This window comes from Coturnix japonica, chromosome Z, assembly GCF_054131305.1.
Source record: "Coturnix japonica strain WE chromosome Z, WE-NBRP24, whole genome shotgun sequence".
Classification (NCBI taxonomy): Eukaryota; Metazoa; Chordata; class Aves; order Galliformes; family Phasianidae; genus Coturnix; species Coturnix japonica.
The window spans coordinates 39293725-39316470 of record NC_140702.1 but is presented as its reverse complement, the minus strand read 5'-3'; the positions used below and the strand labels follow the sequence as shown (position 1 = coordinate 39316470).

Here is a 22746-nt window from a genome sequence, read left to right as displayed (position 1 = left end):
GCAAAATGTTGGGTAGATTTCTGTAATTGCTAATATGCACTTTTAGCTATCATTACTCTTGAGTCCGTTCTTTCATAGGAAACCTAAGGGCACTGTCAACCTGTAAAATGTACCTGTAAAGACTGATTAGAGAAGATATTCTCATTGGTACAAAAACCTGGAACTCTTCTGTGCTTTCTTCAGACCCTCTCCACTCAGCCTGTTTATTAACTGTGACAGTAGTACAGACATTTTTCCTTTAAATCATACTCCTATAACATTATTGCAGGCAAAATGTATGTTTACATTCATTTTTCTGCTTTCCTTCTTGCTGGTGCTTTTAAATTCAGATAACATTTGGCCAAAACAATAATCATATTTTGGGACTCCAAAGAACCTGATCCACCCATTGTAAGAAGACTGTTGAGGATATGGATGAGTAAATGATGACATTCCTAGTTCTTTAGATTTCCCACACTTGGGCTCAGCTAATGCATTACCAGAGTCCTCTCCTGTTTTGAATAATATTTTTTCTGATAAATGCACATTCTGCCACAAGTGCTTCAGTTCAGTTCCACTGCCCACTTAAGACATACAGGTCTCAAAGCTGCAAGTTAAGAAATCACATTTCAATAGCTTAATCGAGACATTTCAATATCCAGTGCTAATGAAATGATGCTAGAATTTTCTTGTGAAAATCTTTAATCCACTCAAGTGGCTTTTGGAGCCAAGGTCTTTTTTCACTACTTTCCTGGCAAGTTTACTGTTAGTCTCAAGGGGATTTCCAGCCAGCGCAGAATGCTTACTATTCCCCTTGCATCCCATTCTTCTTGTTCTGAAATAGTATGTAAAGCTGTTTTCAGAATAACTTTAATGTAACTTAATCATGTGCTGCCACAGAGCATGAGGGCTGTTCCTCTTTCCTCTAAAATAGGCTACCAAGTTGCAGCTTTCACACCTTGCTAGCACCAGTGTCTATGCTAGAGACCACTGAGATGATTCAGAAATTAAACAGCTAAAACCTAACTGGAGGAAAGATAGGCCAGCTTCCTGCTTCTTTGATTTAAGTCATACCAAGGTAATGCAAATGCCCATGTTGGGACTGAGCAGCCGGGTGTGGGCAGCCACACAGTCTTGGGACAGACAGAAGTGTTCAAGTAATTGGGATGTCCGAAAGACACTTATTTGAAAACATTAAAAATAATACTTAAAAAAAAAAAAAAATCACTTCCAGAATGAAAGAATTCAAATAGTTTCATAAGATTCATTGCTATTTTCATGTGCGGATCTGTTGTCAAACATCCTTTGGCTTTGTATTTGGTACTGAAACATCTTGCAACAGACAACTTCAGAAATATTTGTAAGAGAGACAAAGGAGGGAGAGAAGGAAAGAGAGAGAGAAGTATAATTGGAAGGGAAGGTTAAAAAATATATATTTATCTTTCTTTTGCAACTTAATGTTTTCAGCATTTTGCTGTTGCAAATTACTGTTCACCAAAATGTCTCATGTGAGATCTTCTTTCTCCTCAGATCGAATTGCACAGAATATCATTAAATCTCACTTGGAGACATGCCAATATACAATGGAGGAGTTACACCAGCTAGCATGGCAGACCCACACGTATGAAGAAATAAAGGTTTACCAGAGCAAGGTACAATCCTACAATATACTTCTTCTGCTGCTCCCTATGTTTTGAAATTGTTAACCATGAATTATTTGACAAGGACAAGCTGGTTAAAGTATTATTTTAAGTATCTTAGAGGACCCTGGTCACTGAAAACAGAGGAGTGATATTTCATAACAAGAAATAGCTTTCCATCATGTTGGGATTTTTGTTAATGTCAAAACTCAGACATGGTCATAGAATCCAGATTTCTACAAATTGCTTGTTTCTAGATGTATAAACCTTATGTAGAAATTCTGTTAACTTTAATGTGATGAGAATTGGATATTTTCTCTTGTAAGGCTTTTCAAAAAATTATAAGAAATCCGTTTTTCCCTTATCATTTTGAAAGATGTTAGAAGCACATTCCTTTTCTACATGAGTAACAGATCTTTTCACTGTGAGAAACCAAATATCACCCATAAACAGTAAATAATGATAAATTTAAATTTCTCTTTAAAGTGAGGTTTTTCAGAAGTGGATGGGGAAAAAAAATGGTCTCAGTACAATGAATTTTTGTTCTGCCTTTGTAATTCTTAAGTCCCATTCAGAATATTTCTTACTGACACCTCTTCAGATGTATCTCAGTCGACAGAAATCAAGGTGTGCTCTTGCACTCTTGTGTCTCCATCACTAGCATTGACTCTACAGACAGATATCAGCTGGGAGCTTATCTGATTGTGCAAGAGACTGAAGAGACTCCTGCTTGTCCTAGGAAAGCCATAGGGCTAAGTACAAGTAGAAGTGAAAACATACTGCAGCTTGCAGAGTTATTGCAGCTCATCCAAGGCACCAGTGTGCATTTGCACATGTGCATGCTCAAAGGAAATAGTTATCAGTGAGACAAAAATTTCCTGTAGTCATTATTCAGACAGTAATTATACCCCAATTATTTTTTAAGGTTTCAAACAAGTAAAAATATTCTGTTATATGACTCAGTAACACTGTGCCACTTTCTCCCTAAGAGTACACTGAATTGTTTACATTGTTTGTTCCGCTGTCTCTCATGTGCAAAAGTCAACATTAAAATCACATTTCAACACTGGTTGAAGTATTCTCCCTCTTTGAAGAGGTAATGCCACAGTCTGGACCACTAAAGCAACCAACATGTGAAAACAGCCCTCTCATGAAAGTTGTCAGGCACCTTGAAAAGCAGAGATGCCACTGGTTATGACATGGTGGGGGCTGAGGGGATGAGTTAGTCAGAGGACTGTGAATTCCTGCAAGTTCTTAGCACATAGATGAACTCACTTACTTATTGTTTTGCTCTTCCCTCTGTGTTTTCCCGGAAGACCAGAGAAGCTCTTTGGCAGCAGTGTGCCATTCAGATCACTCATGCTATCCAGTATGTGGTGGAGTTTGCAAAGCGGATAACAGGCTTCATGGAGCTCTGCCAGAATGACCAAATTCTCCTCCTTAAGTCAGGTGGGTAAACACCAAATGCTTGAGACTGGTTTAGCTTCCAGTACAGTAGAAATGTGCTCAGATGTCCTGTTCTTTGGCTCATTTTCGTTTTGATAGAACCTTACTTTTCAGTCTGTTTCATTAGCTGCATTAACCCTTCTATAGTCTTACCCATTAATCATGTTACTGTTTTCTGATCCACTACTTTCTACAGCCACTTGTGCTTATTAAATATACACACAGAGAGTCATTGCAGCAACTGCAGTCCCCAACCTGACATGTAGTGGAAGGACCCCGTGAATTGAGCTGGTTGAATCAGTCATCTGCCACCCTGTAAATCCCCACTTATCATTAGTGAATGCTTCTGTGGTCATCTCTAATCTTTTTAATGAGACTCCAGAGATACCCTCCAGCCAGTGCACAGGAGGGAAAATCCATGCTGGCGCCAGTTGGTTTTCGACTAAATGAGAGCGGATTACAGCAGCGTGCTCTGGCCATGCTTTCTGTGCATGCCTGGGTGTGCACATGTGTGCTTAAGGGCAAGGTGGAAAAAGGTTTCCTTCCCTGATGTGGGACGTGATAATTTCTGTCCTCGGTAGGAAGCATGACAAGATTTGTTGTGATTATGCAATAACTCTACTAAACTCAGTAGGACTAAATGGCATGACCAAGTGAGCCACTGCTGGTAATTAACTGCATTCACCCTGTCATATCAGTTTCTCGCTCCCTCCATGTGTAAAGGGTGTGATGCAGTGTGAGGCTACTCATTAAAGCATAAGAAGTACTTCCTGTTTCAAGAGGGAACTGTTCATTCCATTTGAAAGTGGGTGTGTTCCTTGCTCTGAACACAGGGGTTTGTGGCTTAAGTGAGACTGGATTGAGGAAGCAGAGATGCAAAGGACAAAGGATGCAGACATCTCAGGAGTATTTTCTGTTTTGCAGTTAATGCCCAGCAGAAGAAGTTACAAAATCTGGACTTTCATTAAAAATGTATCTGCAAAAGAATTCTCAAATTCAGAGTTTCTTTTGTAGGAAATTCAGATTTATTTAGAAGGTGCTTAAAATTATTTTTTTCCTTCATTTTCCCTAAACAGGAAATTCTGTAGGAAGAATTAAAAGAAAAAATAAATAAATAAACAAATAAATTTAAAAATATTTAAAGAAAAATAAATTTAAAAATAAAAAATCTGTTCCTTTGGTTCTTTCCCAGCCTAAAAGAAAAATAAGGGAAACCAAAGTTTGCAGGATAAAGTATTTCAAATTAACATTATATGCCCAGGTCTAAATTCATATTAAGTCCACAGTATCAACTTGCTGCACTGAAGAAAATAAGCCAAAGGAAAAGTTAGTCTGACTGGAAAGATATTACCCATTTCCTGTATTTAAATCAAGGAGATGTATTTTTTTCCCATATTCAGTGAGAGATTATCTTGATTCCTCCAGAAGGCTTTGGCCTGCAATAATTTGTGGTACTTCTGCTCTTTTTTCTCTCCTATAGGCTGCTTGGAAGTGGTTTTGGTGAGAATGTGCCGTGCCTTCAACCCACTCAACAATACTGTTCTGTTTGAAGGGAAGTATGGAGGGATGCAGATGTTCAAAGCCTTGGGTATGTTGGACCTTTTCTTTTCAATCCTTTCAATAAATATTGGTCCAAATAATGTCAGATTTATCCTTCTGAAAGCACTGATAAACATTAAAAACCCTCAGTAAATGTTGAAACCAAAACCTCTGAATCTCTAAACTTGAAATGGAAAAGCTGCTCCAGTGGCTGCCAGTAATAGAAGGCGTTTTTCTCTAAAGAAAAAGAACACTATAAGGATTTTATCAGATTTTTTACTCTGCCATCTAAAGCTCTGAATAAAACACAGGTTATGGTGGAAGCTAAGTGGTTTATCACCACAGGTCAGTTATAGTTGATATATCAAATTAGTCCCGCTAATTGTGTCTTGCAAAAAAAAAAATTTCATTCCAGCAAAGAGGGGACTAAAATGATGAACTATGACAAAACATATGAAGGGACTTAGCAAATATGCTGTTTAGCTTAAAACTTTTAAGCTCATTTAGATTTGTCTTTTGAAACAATTACTTCATTTCTGAACATGATATAAAGTTCTATCTGAAATGTCAGTGGGTGTGTTCCGGCAATCCATGGAATTATGGGTTATGGAGCAGACATAATTGGCAAATTTAGCATGATGCAAGCAGAACCAAATTCAAGAACAGTAATTTACTGCAAAACTTTGCCATATAGATTTATTTACTTGAAAAAAAAAAATAACATTGCACTGCCTTGCATGAATAAAACGTGTGTTCATGTGTATTACTGGATGTATTTTGGTCCTTTTCAAATATTTTTTAGAATATTCATACTGTTAATTAATATATTTTTCCTCCTTAGCTTTAATATGTGTTTATAAATAACATTTCACACTGGGAAAAGAGAACCTCTTTCTAAATCTCTGTTCTTTTTTGTACGAGTTGTGCCCTTAATTTTTTATAACTTTTGTGTTCCGCTGCATGATTTAGTCGTAGATGAAATAGAATCACAGAATCACAGAATTATCAAGGTTGGAAAAGACCTAGAAGATCATCTAGTCCAACCATTACCAATACTTCCCAGCTAAATCATATCCCCCAACACAACATCCAAACGTTTCTTGAATACTCCCATGGTCGATGACTCCACCTCCTCCCTGGGCAGTGCATTCCAATGCCTGACTACCCTTTCTGAGAAGTAATACTTCCTAATGTCCAGCCTGAATCTCCCCTGACATAGCTTAAAACCATTCCCTCTAGTTCTAGCACTGATTACACGAGAGAAGAGGCCAACTTCTAGCTCACTACAACCTCCCTTCAGGAAGTTATAGAGAGCAATAAGGTCTCCCCTGAGCCTCCTCTTCTCCAGGCTGAACAATCCCAGCTCTCTCAGCCGCTCCTCATAAGGCCTGTGATCCAGACCCCTCACCAGCTTCATAGCCCTCCTCTGAACGCGTTCCAGGGCTTCAATGTCTTTCTTGCAGTGAGGGGCCCAAAACTGAACACAGTACTCAAGGTGCGGCTGCACCAATGCCGAGAACAGGGGGACCTCCCAGTTCCTTCTAGTAACACTGTTTTTGATGCAAGCCAGGATGCTGTTGGCCTTCTTGGCCACCCGGGCACACTGTCGGCTCATGTTCAGCCAAGCATCAATCAGTACCCCCAGGTCCATTTCCTCAACACAGTCCTCCAGCCACTCTGCCCCAAGCCTATAGCGCTGCCTGGGGTTGTTGTGGCCAAAGTGCAGAACCCGGCATTTGGTCTTGTTGAACCTCATCCCATTGGCATCAGCCTAGCTCTCCAGGCTGTCCAGATCCCTCTGCAGGGCCTCTCTACCCTCAGGCAGATTGACACTCCCTTGGTGTCATCCGCGAATTTACTGAGGGTGCACTCGATGCCCTCATCCATGTCATCAACAAAGATGTTGAAGAGGACAGGTCCCAGCACCGACCCCTGGGGAACACCACTCATGACTGGTCTCCAACTGGATTTAACTCCATTTACCACCACTCTCTGGGCCCGGCCCTCCAGCCAGCTCCCTACTCAGCCGAGAGTGTACTCATCCAAGCCACGGGCTGCCAGCTTTTGCAGGAGAATAACATGGGAGACAGTGTCGAAGGCTTTTCTGAAGTATAAGTAGACCACATCAGCAGCCTTTCCTTCATCTATCAGGCGGGTCACAAGATCATAGCAGGAGATCAGATTGGTCAAGCAGGACCTGCCCTTCATGAACCCATGCTGGCTAGGTCTGATCTCCTGGTCATCCCACACCTGCAGCGTGATCTCCCTCAAGACAATCCGTTCCATTACCTTCCCTGGCACCAAGGTCAGGCTAACAGGCCTGTAGTTCCCTGGATCCTCCTTACAACCTTTCTTGTAAATGGGAGTCACGTTGGCAAGCCTCCAGTCTTCCAAGACCTCACCTGTTAACAGGGAGCGCTGTTAACTAGTTAAATTGTTGATCTTTAGAGCAAGTGGAATTTTAATAGCTGATAAAAGGCATGTTTTAAAGACACAGACATTTGCTCATTTGTTCTTTTCTTCTCCTCCCCCTCCCCCCCCCCGCCCCCCCCCCCCCCAAAAAAAAAAAAACCTATATACTTTTCAAGCCAGCTAATAAATATCTAATTTTGACTTTTTCCTCTGTGGTCTGTAGGTTCAGATGATCTGGTGAATGAAGCATTTGACTTTGCAAAGAATTTATGTTCCTTACAGCTTACTGAGGAGGAGATTGCCTTGTTTTCATCTGCTGTTCTGATATCACCAGGTATTGTTCCAGTCTACCTGCTTAAATAATGGTTTACACTGGAATATTATGTATGTACGCATTAGGAAGAATACCTGCATTACTCAAACACACCTCCAGTTCTTTTTGGTAGAATGTCAGCAGTTATACATATTGAAGATAAACCCAAATGTGGTGAACCCATCACAGAAGTTTACAGATAGGCAAAATATGTAACATACCAGTTATTTATTAAAAAACAATAACAATAAAATTGAATTGTCTACCTGATCTTAACCTGCAGGCAAAGACTGATTATGTTTCAGTCAAGGACCATCTCCTTAGTGTCTGTAAGTTATTTCATGATGCAAGAGAAAGACAGACTGGAAAATGAGAGAGAAATAAGTGCTGAGAATGAGGGTAATAGGCATGGAGCAGGTTCATGCAGACAAGCTGTGCCTGCTGGCATTGCTTCAGATCACAGAGAAATATGTTGCCCAAGGTGGTGCACGTTCCTGCTTGGATCCTCAGTGAGCTCAAACCTCACATCCCTGAGCAGGTTAAAATCTTCAGCTATGAATGGATTCTTCTATGTCAATAAGAACATGAGCAGTAAAAACCTCCATGAAGCTCTGTCTGAATTTAACTCCATTTAAGAGGTAGTAATTCCAGAAGTAAAATGCTCTTCTTCAAGTATTCACATACCACAGCTCCGCATAAGCAGCCTTACAATTTAGCATGGGATCTTAAACATGCCTCAGGGGAGTAAGGCTTCCAACTACCATTAAGAGTAACCTTTTGAAAGGTCTTTACAAACAATCCCACCATTAATTATTTTTCCAGTCTGTTCTACTAAAGACTTCCTCTAGGTCACTTTGCCCTCTTGTACATCTGTGGAGGAGATTACATTAGGCAGAATTAGACTAGCACAGATGGTGTCAACATGTTTGTTCTCCTCCTTAATGTTACCTCCAGAAAGAACTCTACTCCTGATTTCCCTCTGAGCTGTGTGTGGCCACTTCCTTGGGGTTGAAATGGTCAAGCCAATGCCTGTGTATAGCACGAGATCTGGCTGCTCCAGAATAGACCCTCCAATGTGCTTCCATTGCAACATATGTTCTTCAGCCACCATCTATTTCTGCATAGAAGTGAAAATTGCCTGTAAAACACCTCCGAGGGGCCCTGATTTCTCCTGAGACAGGGGACTCACAGTACCCTGACAGGTCCCTCTCTAGCAGTACTTTTCTCCACAAATAAGACCAAACCGTGATGGAGATGTGCAGCATCTGCTCATGTTTGACATTAGGGACCTGTCAACAGACTGACTCCATGCAAAGCTAAGGACAACCTGGGAATTCTGGGGCAATCTAAACTGTAAATTCTTGAGCAACATGCTAAGAACCAAGCAACAAAAAATGAAGTGAATGATTGAATCATTCAATCATACAAGCAGGTTTTTCTTATTTTAACATCCATGTGTTCCCGGAAGAGACAGAAGCAGTAAAATGGTTTCAGTGCTGGCTTATAAGCACTTTATTTCAGATGAAAGCATCTCATTTGTAAGGAGAAAGAAAAATACTCGGATATGTGATTTCTAGTCAAACTAAAAAGAAGTAATATTTCTGTCACCCAGTTAATCTAGGCAAATAAAATTATAGCCCAATTAGACAAAATCTGGTCACAGAAATATTCCATCATCTCTGAGTGTCCTTAGACCTGGACAGAGCCTATTTGAATAACGAAAAGATTCCTATTGATTTTAGTGGACTGATTTAATGGATTTTTGATCAAGTCCTTTATGAAGTGCATTGAGCTACAGGTAGACATTTGATGGAAATTAAAGTTCTGAGCTTTGCAGTTCTTAATGACTTTCAGCTAAGCAACATCTCTCGCACATCCACAGCTGTACTAAGTGCCTGAAATAACTAGCAACTGAGCACTGGCTTTGAGCCAACTGTATTGCAAGCATGTGTTGTAAAACCTTCTCCACTAACTTTAGTAATACGTTTCAGTCATGATAAACATCAGCCATGACACTGCCTTCAAAGCTGGGTATCTCTTGAATAGCATCCTCTGCTAAGATACACAAAAGTAATTCCAAGTTTTTTCACCATTATCTAGCTTGAAGGTTAAAGCTGGTAATACTAATGGAAATACTTCAGTGACCCACAGTTTCCCATTTAATGACCAAGTTGTTTTTTTCCTACTTGCTAGCAAGAGGACACATTGAATATCTCTTTTTCCTTTACCCAAAAACACAAGTGAAAGTTTTTAATGTGTGCTGACCCCTTCATGTTGTCTGCAAGCAAGAGTATCTTTAGACATGGAAGAAGCAATTAGACAGGATGGGCTGAAGCATCATAGCCTTGAGAGGAGGCAACCTCTCTTCCATTAAAAGACTGCCAATTTGTGTCGCTCAAATAAGCTCTATCTCAGCTGGGCTAAGTCTGCGAATTGTAATGACACTGAAAGTTGTCATTTATTTCCTTTGAAAAATAATAAAAAGTGATAGAAAAATAATCAGTTTCCCTCTGCACTAGATGTTCTGGTTTCTTCACAGTAAAGTGTTTCATCTTGCGAACATACATAAAGGTGAAAAAAAGGAGGCCCTGGTTCTGAGAATAAACTGCATCTGTTCTTCCACTCACTAATTTAGGGACATAGCCACTCTCTTTGGAGAGCACTCATATTCATGCTTTTCTTCTACAGAGGCCACTGCACTGAAAGGTGATTATTGTGCTCTTAATCTCAGCATTTACAGAGAACAGAGCAATAGCAGCAGGGGTGGAATGACCTAAGAACATCTGTTAACACAATAGTTCAGGTTCTGAAGTCAAGCTTGAGGCCCATTTTCCATTTGACAACGAGAACATATCCAGATTTTGTACTTTAAGGTTATCAGAGGTGATTCTTGCACTTGATTTCTGATTCTAAGGTTAATGATGTAGAATGACTCTCCACTTGCATATATGTTGGAAATGGGTGGTAAGACATTAACCTTGCCAGTATCTTTTCTGAAAATCTTGCTGAACAGCTTTCCTTTTATCTTTCACCCTTTTCTACAGTGTTTTCTTACCCAGTGGCTAGTGCAGTCTTCAAAGATAGAAGAGTCAAAACCTAAAGGGAAGCTGTAGAGCTGAATCAGTTTTTCAAATCCCATATGGGTAGCCATTGATCTATTGACTTTTTCTTCCACTTTTGTGAATATATTTAGAGGTATGTGGAAAGTCCAAATGAATTTGCAAATGGGAACTACATTTTGGGAGATGGACTTAATATTCATAGTAGAAGTTTCACCTAGCCTACGCTGTGATTTTAAGAACTCTTGCATTATATACAGCATACTCCATGACAGGCAAGTGATGAAACCTGTGCTCCCACAGCCTCAGTCTATTTTTAAGCTCATCTTTGTGGCAGAAAGATAAATCTTAAAGGATTGTTTTCTGTGATAAATCTTTCTAGCTTCAGCCTGCTACCTATTAGGTGTTGATTTAATACTACTGAAAGGCATGTTTTACAAGAACATAAAATTTGACACTTAGCCTGTAAAGCCTAAATATTATTGTGAGATTATTTTTGTCAATACTGTGTGTTCTCTCAGCTAATTCTGTTTCTGTGGCCAATGTCAGTATTGGTTTACCTTCCAAAATCATGATTCTTTAAGCTATGCACAAATATTGTTTTCTTTGTCTGATTACCTGCTAAGTCTCTAGAGGCTTGGGTTTATCTCTTTTCAGAGAATTTGGTGATGGACATTTTCCATAGAAACATCTCTGCAGACAGTCAGACAAATGGCAGAATCCTGATTCTTATGTGCTGAAATACTCTTCAGTCTTTTAACTTACATTATTTCTATGGATAATGTTAGTAACTCAGGGAGGTAGGGAAATGAGCACTGGAAATAAAAAGGATATTCCCACACCTTTCAATGTGTATGTTAAGATTCAAGCCCTGTGGCAAGACCTCCTACACTTGGGCTTTGAGTTCAGTATAAGTCCAAACAGCTATATCTGTAATTGTTAATTCTTCCAGATTATCTTCTCCTTTGCGTTGTTTAAAAAGAGAATATTTTTAAATAACAAGAAATTTGCACTTGAGGACATTTCAACAGCTCGTAATTCTTTTGAATTATTAAAGAAATTCTTTTGAAGGAAGCCATTTCTTTTTATAAAGAGTATAACATATGGTCTCAAAATGTTAGTCTAGTAAATAATGAGATATATTTTGCTTTAATTTTTCAATTATTACATTCCATTGTTTTCAAAGAAATAACTGTTTTGATCAATATGCTCATCATTTATGTATTAAGACACTGAAATTGCACGTTATGTTTTTTTACTTCGGCAATATGAAGTTAGAGCACTGAATGTACCAGCAAAAAGTGGTGAAATGCTTTGGATCTTGTTTCATTTCTACTCCCATCGTTCTCTAACACTGATTTAAACAGAAATACGGAGCAATTATTTAGTTGTTGGATGCTTAGTGTATCTCGATTAATCTCTCAGGTGATCCTTTAATTGATTAAGATAATTTGCTTCTAAAACTATCTTCATTCCTCATGGGAATTACATTTTCTATAGACGCTTGCTAGCATTGGACACTGTTCATCCATGACATATCCCACACCTGTCCTTAGCTCTTGCCTTCCTTTCTCTTAGATCGAGCCTGGTTAATAGAGCCAAGGAAGGTCCAGAAGCTTCAGGAAAAGATTTACTTTGCACTTCAGCATGTGATCCAGAAGAACCACCTCGATGATGAGACTTTGACAAAGGTAAATTGTTAAAAAAGAGCTAAGCCTTTCTCAGACAAATATCTTTTTCTAGCCACTTCTCCACTACTACATTAACATAAAATTATCATACTATTTGCTCCCATTGTATCAAAGTGAGCATTGTTGTATTCTTCTCCTCTCTCTTCTTTCCTCTTAAATCATATTTTGTTCAGTCCATGAATCATTTTATTGGTACCTTAGTGAGAATCAGACTATTTTAATGAGAGCCCCAAGAGGCAGTTCCTTGTTAAATGTGGTTTTGGCACTTGCAGTTTCCCAACAAGATGCTACATTAATTAATCCTGGAATCAGTAACTTGCACTAAATTTGTTTCCTCCCTCTTCTTTTATGTCTCACAGTTAATAGCCAAGATACCAACCATTACTGCACTTTGCAACTTGCACGGAGAGAAACTACAGGTATTTAAACAGTCTCACCCAGATATAGTGAACACACTATTTCCTCCATTATACAAGGAGCTTTTCAATCCAGACTCAACCACTGGCTGCAAGTGAAGGGGATAATGAAATTTTCACGTAGTCATGGAATGCATCACTGTTAAGACAAAAAGAAATGTTTTCATAATGAACTTATTAAAAATGTCACTACTGCAACACTAGGAATGTTCTGCACTTAATAGAATTATTTTTCACCGCTACAGTTTGAAGAATGTAAATATGCAATTCTGAGTGGGGATGTCTTTTTTCTCTTTTCTTTGTTTACCTTTTTTTTTCTTTTTCTTTTTTTTTTTTTTTTTTTTTTTTTGTTTGTCTTTGAACTTACAATGAATATACAAATATAGGACACTGGATGTTACTTTTTTTTTTAATTTTATTTTATTGGGATACGTTTTGGGAGACAACTGTTCATAGAATTTTATTGTAGATATAAATGAGAATAGAGCAGTACTTTGCAGTATTACTCTTGCTGTTTATTGTTGAAATATAATTTAAGAAAATTCCACTTATTAGTCTTGCCTATTTCTATGTTTTTAGATAGTTTAATGCATGTGGAAATTTGTAGCTGTCTTTGAAAATACTGTGCATGTATGAAATACATATATATATATGTATATGCTGTATATACATATGTATGTATGTATGTATTATATACATACATGCTGTAGCTTAAAAGTCCCATGCCTACTTTTAAAGGATGCTCAGCCAGGCTGTCCTGCATTTCTTGCTCTCCAAGTAATATATTAGATTCACTTTGGGCAATCACAATTTGCTTTGCCAGTCAGAGTTAAATCATCAAAGCCAGTGTGTAATGACAGGATCACTCCTGAAATGTGTAATGTAGTGCATATGTGCAGTCTGTAAATGAAACATCAGGAATATACTAATGGTGCAAAAGCCTTGTCTGGATTATTTCAGTGGAGAGAGGAAAAGCTTTTTGTCAATTTTCTCCCTGCTACAGGGGTACAGCATATGTAAGAGTGAACATTTTGGGACCTGCGTTAGTGAAGTCATCTGAAACACAGAATAAAAGCATAGACTATCTCACCCACTTCTCTGATTACACAAAAGATTATTTTTTTTTACTATATGCTTATTTGAAAAATAGTTGCAAGACATGGCTTGGTTTTTGGTATTTTGTTGGGTTTTTTTGTTTTTGTTTTGTTTGGTTGTTTGGTTTCGGTTTTGTTTTGTTTTTCTGAAATAAAACCTAAGGTGAAAACCTTAGGAAGCCTAAAATGTAGCTCTGAAAAGTAGCAGCAGAGAAAGGAAGGGAGGAGGAAAGTCAAAGTGAACAATAGCCATGGTTATGGAGTGTTACGAACATAACACTGTTTCCAACAAAACCATCACCTAAACAAGACTGATGGTTTCCATTCCACATATATACATATATGTTAAACACACACATATATATATACGTACATAGGGTTGATTTGATGCTCACTTCAGAAGGCAAACAAAGGACTGGGGCTTTCTTTTTGTCCATCTCTAAATTGATCTTATATGCATTTGCATGCAAAACCAAAGGTGAATACAGAGAGGAGTGGAAGACTGCCACAGACACAGTCTTGTAGATTAAGTTTAATTGCAGTCATGATTAATGTATTTGGATTCTGCCAGAGTTAAAAAAATAAAAATAAAAAAAATCCATAAACTTTTTCCTGCGGAAGAGCAGGTATTCACTTCTTGCCATGTCTCTGTCCATATCATCATGTCTATCTGTTGGGAGTTTTTTCCAGAAAAGTGTCCTTAGGGAATTGCCAGTGGAAAGAGAGCAGAGGCAGGGATGTGAACAGATGTATTTCCTTATTTCAAAGCTCACAAGAAGGCACTATGAACTGAGAGCTGGTGAGGAAGAGTTGAAGGCCCCACTGCCAGGCCAAAGGGCAGAGCTGTGTCACTAGGAACCCATGGGGACATGGCTGGGGCCGAGAGTGGTTGCAGAAACTAGTGCCAGTGATAGATTAAAACCCCTGGCTTATCCAGAAGACCACATAGTTCCCATGTCAGTCCTCTATTCCTTTTTCTGCATCAACAGGTAATTCACACCCTAATCCAAACTCTGGGTAAAGTTTCCCCTCGCCCACCACCAGTCACTATCTAAGTTTACACACACACCTCATGACTCCGTATCTATCCTTGTTTTAGCAATCCTAGACTTGATGCAAGAGCAGTTATAAAACCCTTAGCTAATAAATGTTCCTCTGTTAATCTACTCTGAGTACAAAACAGATACAAATCTGCACAGCCAAATTAATTTTGCTCAGAGATTTGTTGTAAAAATGATGCAATCTTCCAAATTTCTTATCCCTAGAATAAAGCAAATTTAAAATAATCTTTTTGTACCAAATTTCTATCACATACTCCAATGATTATATTAAAATGTCTTCAGTTGATGTAGTAAGACATTGCTTTTGATGCTGTTTTTTACCACTTAAGACCTAAGGTTGACATCCTCTTGTAATGTTATTTTATCTGCTTGCAGACTGTTTTACATGACAAATCCATGAACAGGACTCCATGCTCCACCTACTTCTAATATTAAAAATAATAATAATAATAATTAACCAGTATTTACGCAAGGTCAATTTGTATATATTTGGAAAAATAAATCAAACTGAATCCTATAGGAGTTCAATTTTAACTGCAGGGGATTCATGTTTTCCTTGTCTTCTTCAGTATGAGACCATCTTTACACATATATATATTAGATATATATAAGCTAATTTGAAATCCATTATAATAACAATCTGTTATTTTCAGTACATTAAAAGTAACATATTTAGCCAATACACAGAATATAAAGTGAGATAACTATTACTGTCACTAAGGTTAATAAACAAAGAAGTTTGATATGCTTATAAATAATCCACATTCATGTATTACATATTGAAAGTGCTTTATTGTTGTTAAATGAGCCAATCCATCTTTAGCTGGTATTATGATTTATGCCGTAGGCTAGATGATAAAGTGAAGATCACCTGTGAAAAAGACATATTATTTAACAATTATTATTATTATATATAAGGAGTTTTATCCTTAAAGCACTATTCTTAAGTCACTGCAACCTCATGATCTCTTCAATCAGTAAGGACTATTTCCATTCTTTTAAAGATAATGAAATGAAATCAGAGCAGTTAAATAACTCACCAGAGACCACAGAACAAGCAGCATCCAGTCTGAGATTAAAAATGGATTATTTTCTTTTGTCCTAAAAGCACTAGCAATGGTACACAAAATTTGCAGGACTGTACAAACAACTACAAATATTGCTGAACAAATTATTATCTTCAAATAATATTATAAATAGTTTGTTCTTTTTTTTTTTTTTTTCTATTTTATACAGAATTTGAGCAAGAAATTTGTTTATTTTCATAGCAAAAATTAATTCAGATATTTACTGGTGCTAACCAGTGCTGATAAAACTTATTTAATTTTCTGTGATTTCAGTCTGGCTACACAGGTAAATTAGTACTTCTGCCCTTTGTTAACTGTGCACAGAACAAGAAATAGTGATGAAATGCTACAGGCTGGATTTCTGTCATCACTGTTAATACAGTCATTTGTATATGACATTTTAAATTCTCATTATCAGATTTTTACATTCAAGTTATCCTCAGACTGTAAACAATGAAATAGTACAAGTTCAATTAAGTAACTGCAGAGCCAATCACAAAATTCAGACAATATTACTACAGTGCTTTATTTGTTGGCTTTCATTAATGTACAGTAGTATCTGAAGCCCTTCAATTAAACCTCTAGAACTAGGACTTGTCACATCTGCTCTTTAGCAGTGGCTATGCTTGTTGATTTTTTTCATGATAATTCTTTCAGATGGGACACAATTTTTAATGACTGATTAACCCCAGATATTTGACAAAAGAATATTCAAAACATATATTAAGTCTTCTCACATTGCTCTCAGTTCATTGTACCACACTGATCTAAATTATCCTTGGCATCAAGCAGGCAGATGCAGACTATTTGTTACACTGCCACAGGGACTTAATTTTGGTGTAAATACCACTCTTGCCAGCTCTTTGTATAAAGAATTAATTCCAAGAGTCATATTTTCTTCTAATGGAAGGATTTCTGTAGTAATTGCTAGGGAAAACAAACAAACAAACAAGAAAGCAAAAAACAGGACAAGAGAAAGCATTCATATGAACCAACTGATTTCCAAAAACAACATATATTTTAGGACTGTCTTGTGACAGGCAGCATTTAGGAATTGATTCTGCGTGTTGTCAGGCTCCCATAGCTCTAACAGGCTGCTAGAAATGGAGACATCTCACTACTGCACAGAAGGTGCTCAACCCCTTGTGAAGTCAGAGGCCCTTGGTCCCTTCTGATATGAGATGTCATCACTCTTACTTTTTAATACTTTTAGTTCATGCTTCCTATAGTTCACTTCAAATTCATTTCCAAGGCACCATTTTATTCTCTGCTGTGCCCTGAACATCATCACTGTCTCAACACCTGTGTGAGGTTAAGGCGCTCTGGTGGAGCAGCTACTGCACTTGTCCATGAAGATAATATTGATTTGTTTCTTTCATGGTCACAGCTTGCATGGATGTTCATTTCCCATTTGGGTTAGTGTTGCTGGGATTTCTGACCTAGCAACTACTGCACAAGGAGGGTGCAAAACTACTGCTATGCATCAGCCCCTCAGCTTCACACCACTGTACTGCAAGTCCACAGCAGTCTGCAAGGCAGTCGGGCAGCTTAACTAGAGTTACACAACTGATGGCTTTTTTCCACACTGTCTCTCACCTCCTGTAAAGCTGTGCTGCAAAGCACATATCAGTCACATCCAAGCTGCCCACATCTTCCTTCCTTCTGACTTCTCATTGATTGTGCCATTTCCAGAAGAACCAAGGTCCAGACTGGAAGAAGGTTCCTTCTTTCAGAGCCACTGGCTATTTGGCATCCCAGGAATATAGAGCCTGGGCAACCATATCAAATTAAAACACAGCAGTGTTTTGGTTTTTTTAAGTACATGTGAAGTGGAAACCTGGGAACAGCTTTCTCCTCCTGGCAGTAATACAGTACCTACGTCTAACATCCTATCCCAGCACTTTCTGCCTCTCCTATCTCTGACATCCACTAGAAACAGCGTGTTGGAGACTCAGTCCTCTTCTTTCTTTTTTATGTTTCACGCTTTGTAAATGACAATCACTGCTCGATGCAGATATTGCACTGTATGCCACTCAGGGATGTTTCATTATTAAAAATAGCTACAGAAATATAATAAGGTGATAATAAGGAAGAGAATGCTAGAGGCTTTGAAGGGCACTGGTTGAGCTGCCCAGTGAACATGACCCAGACAAGGCTTTACAGCCAGTGATCAGAAGTAGCATTGGTATAAACTGAATTCACTGACAGAATTTCCTCAGCTTGTTGCAGGACTCACCTCACCTCTTGTTTCCAAGTCAACCTCCAGTCAGTAGGTAAACCAGTCTGTTTATGATATATCCTTTTCAGAACAAAATGTAAGCAACCTCTGTGTAAGTTACTGAATTTAGACAATCAGTGTGAGAAAGTGCAGTTTAAATGTACTGAATTTAAGTACTACTAATGTGAGATCCTATTCAGAATTGCTGCAGGCATGTAGGAATAAAAACAACGGTGGAAAAAATGGTTACGTCAGCAGGGATAACAACAGTGCTGTTGAGCTACCACATGGAGAAATGCCTATAAAGAGCAAGCAGTATAAAATGAAGTGGCTATGAGCTGCCATTTTCTCTCAGGGAATCTTGAAACCACAGCTACACCCAGGCCTCTGTAGCAGTGCTTCTCCATGGTCTTACCAGTCCTTTTCACATCTTCAGCAAACATGACCCATTTTTAAACAGCACTGGTGAAAAAGTCTCGCATTTCCTACTAATAGGAAATGTGAAATGCACTTCTACTTATGACTAGTTTTACATAAAGAGTTTTCAATAGGCTTAACATCACAACGGCACATAACCGTAATTTGCAATTCTTGCTATCTTGCCAGTCATATGAACCAGTCATATTCATGACTCTGAATCTCCAACCAATATGTTTTCCGCACTTCTCATTATGGCTGTTGCCACTTTGCTCACAGTGGTTTTGTGTAAGTTTTGATTATTTCTGTCTTCTGAATTCCCAACATGTAGATGAGTATATAACCTCATCAAAAGTTGGGAAGGAGAGGCCCGAGCCTATGCTTTCCTAATAGTATTCTTCACCAACTGTCTCATTCTGATTTGAGTTTAATTCTCAGGTTGCTGGAAACTGTAATTAAATGACTGAAGTTCTTGCTAGCGGGATAACTACCCATTGAAAAACTTATCTATTTTTCCCCAGACAATATTATCTCTTTTTCTCCTTTTAGTTGTACTTCTTAATGAATGAGGCCTTGGGTGTTAACATGACTCACCTTTGCTTTTACCCAAAGATGTAGTTCACATGCAGTCTAAAGGGACGGCTGCACCCAGGAGACAGGAGGTAGTCTCCTTCAGTCTCTTCCTCCCAGCCTTCATCTCCTCACTTAGCTGTGTTGTCCCTGCTTATGTTGTCCCTGCAAGTCAGACTGACTCTCTGTCATAGAGTCCACCACACCAGAAACTTGCTGTCCCAGAAAACTTTTGCAGCAGACCACTCAACTGAAAAAGCCACTTGTTTATGCAGTCTAAAATGCAGGCAAAAGCCATCGAGAAAAATAAGAGACCTAAAATTTCTCCAGTGGTAACTCACAGGTCAGTAGCTCACTTAAAAAGGTAGCCCAAGTGTTTGGTGGCATTTTGGATGCATCAGCATCCTCTAAAAAAAATCTTTCTTTTTTGTGCATCCTGATGGAAGAAAGCAATGCACAAAACACACTGTAAAAGGAGGGATATTTCCTGGGTGTTACTGCAGTCAGTGAAGACAATATTGCTCACAAGGAGTTCAGAAACATTATGTACTACATTTGCATATTTTCTTCACCCTCACAATTCAAGCGCAGCACATAGGGAGAGAAAGAAAACACCATTGGATATAGCAGCAATAAATAAATTATGTGTTTCTTTGTAACTGTACATGCAGAAAATGTTTGCTTTGCACGTGGTCTTTTGTAGAATAACATAAAGAAAAAACTTCATCTAATGTAGATATCACAGTGGTTTTGCATATTTGTTGGACACACTGGATGGAGCTGCTAATTTGTGATCTAAGATAATGCTGTTGGTAAAAAAAGCATGTGCTCCAGGACTAGGCTGAGACTCTTGTTTATGGCGATACATTGGCAAAAGTAAAGTGTTTTCTATATAAAACTCTGTCTGGACAGAATGAAAGAGTTGTCTCCTAGTTTTCAGTACTATGATCGTGTTGGTCCCTTATTATTTGACTAATGAAAAACTGGTTGCATGGAAAAACAAATGGGGTCAGATGGGCAACCCCAGAGCAGGCTTTTCCATGAAGACTGTTTCAGATAAAACCAGCTTATTTAAAATAAAATAAAAATAATTAATAAAAAAAAAAAAGGGTAAAAATAAATAAATAAATAAATAAAAAGCACTTATACTTGTCTTGATTAGACACGCAGCTTAATAAGTCAGAGTTACTACATTAGGCTGTCAGCTTCTATGGGGATTCAGATTCAGATGCACTACAGTTGTGTTTTTATAACATGTCGCTTCAATGTCAGAATCAGGCAAAAAAAAAGGTGTTTTGTCGTTAATCAGAAATTGTCACAATACGTTACCTTAGAAAATGTGGGCTACACATTCTCGTGCAGCAGACAGGGATTTTTTCATGCACTTATTCTTACAAAGCCACTGAGATCCTAGCAAATGAACTAACTAGCCGCAGCAGTCTTTGCCTCTTGCATGACTGCGGTGTGACCTCTGGCAGGCTGCAGAGCAGCTCTGCGATTGTACTTATGACCACGAGTAAAGCACAACAGAACTCTGAGTATGCTGTTATCAACACCCAGCTAAATTGAACACGTGGGGTATTTTCAGGTTCATGCTAATCGCTGTGAGATAATTCCCATGTTAAATTAATTACTCCGACTGTAATGGATGGATGGTATAAATAAATTAAGAATCAGAATAGCAACAAAATCCCTTATTTCACAACTGCACTGTCTGCCTCTTCTGATTAACACTACAGAAAGTTACTTAAAAACTAAACAAACAAAACAAGAAGAAAGAAACCTGAGTACGTATTGTAGAAATGTAGAAGACAAATGAAATATTTTTTCAAATGTAATTACTTTTAATATATGCTTGTGGAAGGTCTAATACTATGTATGCTGTCTCTGTAATTTTTGCTGTATATAACCGGGGACAGCGAATACACAGATTTTTTCTATGTCTCTGTTTAAGCATAAGACTTTGTAATGATTTTTCTTAAAGAGGAAAAACATCAAAGAGCAAATTATGTACTTGCTTCCTATAAGTGTATTGTATTCTTCAGTTTTTATGGAAACTGATTGTAATAGATAAAGCCTTTTGACCAGCCGTTGATGCTTAGTGTATACTTCTGTTTGTAATGGGGGCGGGGGGGAAATGATGGGGCTGTCAATCAAACCTGCTCCAAGTGAGTCTGTACAGTGAGAATTGTATTAATAACTGCAGACTGCATTTGACTAATATGATTTGAAGAAAGGTTGCTTAAGCTAATAATGTTTCCGTACAGCTTATGGCTTTTATGAATTCTTCTGGCATGGATTATAATAGTAGAAACATTTTTTTTCTTTCCAAGGAGCAAAATATTTTTGTATGCTTTTAATTGCTTATTAAAACCTGAGGTCAGGTCACTCATTAGCTGTAATCCGAAGCCATAACTGACCTTCACCAGATACCTGTTTTAAAGATGGTAACAGAGAAAGAAATTGTGTCCAGTTCATAAACAGTTATAATAACACAGGTAGGAGCATAAATTACACAAAAACTTTTTGGATGCTTTTCCTGCATCCCAGTATGACTTTAATGGCTAGTATTTTCTGATTACCAATTTGTACAAAAAGAAAAGCATAATTAAAATAGATGTTTAGATTTAAATGAAACTTCCTAATATTTTTGAAATATCCCTGGAAATGCTTCCTTGCTTTTAGGATTATGAGAGAAACTGATTTTTCATATACTTCCCACTTTCAAATATTTAATTTTTTTATTCTATTTCCAGTTCATTTTGTTAGAGTGAAATGACATGCTAAGATCGGATCTCCAGGTCTCAAGCTGTTTGGTACCTGGCTGTAGCTATATTGTTCTAAATCAATTTAATTTGAATTGTGTGGGGGCTTCTACTTGCAAACCACTTACTACCACAGTTGGTAACCCACAAGAGTTGCATTGCCTGTCAAAACAATCAAAGAAAATGCATAGAACAAAATGAATCACTCTGAAAAGCAGAATGAAAATTCATTTCTAAAATCAAATGCCTCACAATAATTTTTTTATTTTGTTTTATTTTATTTTTTGTTCTGAAGCTTAATTGTATAATAACCATAATGTATCTTAACTGGCTTTTAGATGCAAAAAGCAAAAACCACAAACAAGCAATGGCAAACTGGGTGAAACCCTGGTTCCAAAGAAACCAATGGCAAAACTCCCATTGATTTACGTGAAGCCAGGAGTTCACACAGCATTTTTACACCTGCAGTTTTCTTCTGATCTTTATCCCTTGTTTAATATAACAGACCTAATTTATGTGTATGTGAGTAAAACTACAGCCTGATTCATTTAGAAAGTGACCATTTGAGGGTTTTATTTTTTGTCATAAATTTCCTAGGACCAGCAACCCTGTCAAATGAAAAGTTTCTATATTACTTTAGAATGTAATAGATATTTGTCTTATTTTATATCATGTAAATTATTAGTTCAATACTGTTAGCATTCCATCATACTGCACACATGATTTTGAATGTTTTCTGTAAATGACAATCAATGTTGATGAAGTTCCTTTCTTTAATGCTGAAGAAAATTAAAAACAAACAAACAAAAAAAAACAACATATGCATAAGAAAATAAAACCTGTTTTGTTTTTTTTTTCCCCAACACCCTTGAAATCAACTGAATCTGTCAGGAAAAAATATTCTGTATGCATTTTCAAAAAAGAAGAAGAGTAAAAATAAAAGCCTAAACATAAGGAGTCTATATTCACTTTCATGATTTCTCTTAGCCTATTAGGTTAACTATTGTATTTCTCCACCAGTGCACCAAAAGTGGCTCAGTTTTGCAATTTAAATTACAG

At 37.7% G+C, this 22746-nt stretch overlaps 1 protein-coding gene across 1 annotated transcript in view; it reads left to right on the top strand.

The window, feature by feature from the left end:
• Window positions 1-15924, top strand: part of RORB (RAR related orphan receptor B) — a 136942-nt gene extending 121018 nt beyond the window's left edge. The window contains exons 5-10 of the mRNA XM_015849152.3: window positions 1510-1631; window positions 2936-3068; window positions 4546-4653; window positions 7240-7350; window positions 11967-12079; window positions 12439-15924. Coding sequence (XP_015704638.1) covers window positions 1510-1631; window positions 2936-3068; window positions 4546-4653; window positions 7240-7350; window positions 11967-12079; window positions 12439-12594 — 743 coding nt within the window. The 3' untranslated portion in view covers window positions 12595-15924. The remainder of the gene's footprint in view (window positions 1-1509; window positions 1632-2935; window positions 3069-4545; window positions 4654-7239; window positions 7351-11966; window positions 12080-12438) is intronic.
• Window positions 15925-22746: the final 6822 nt, after the last annotated feature.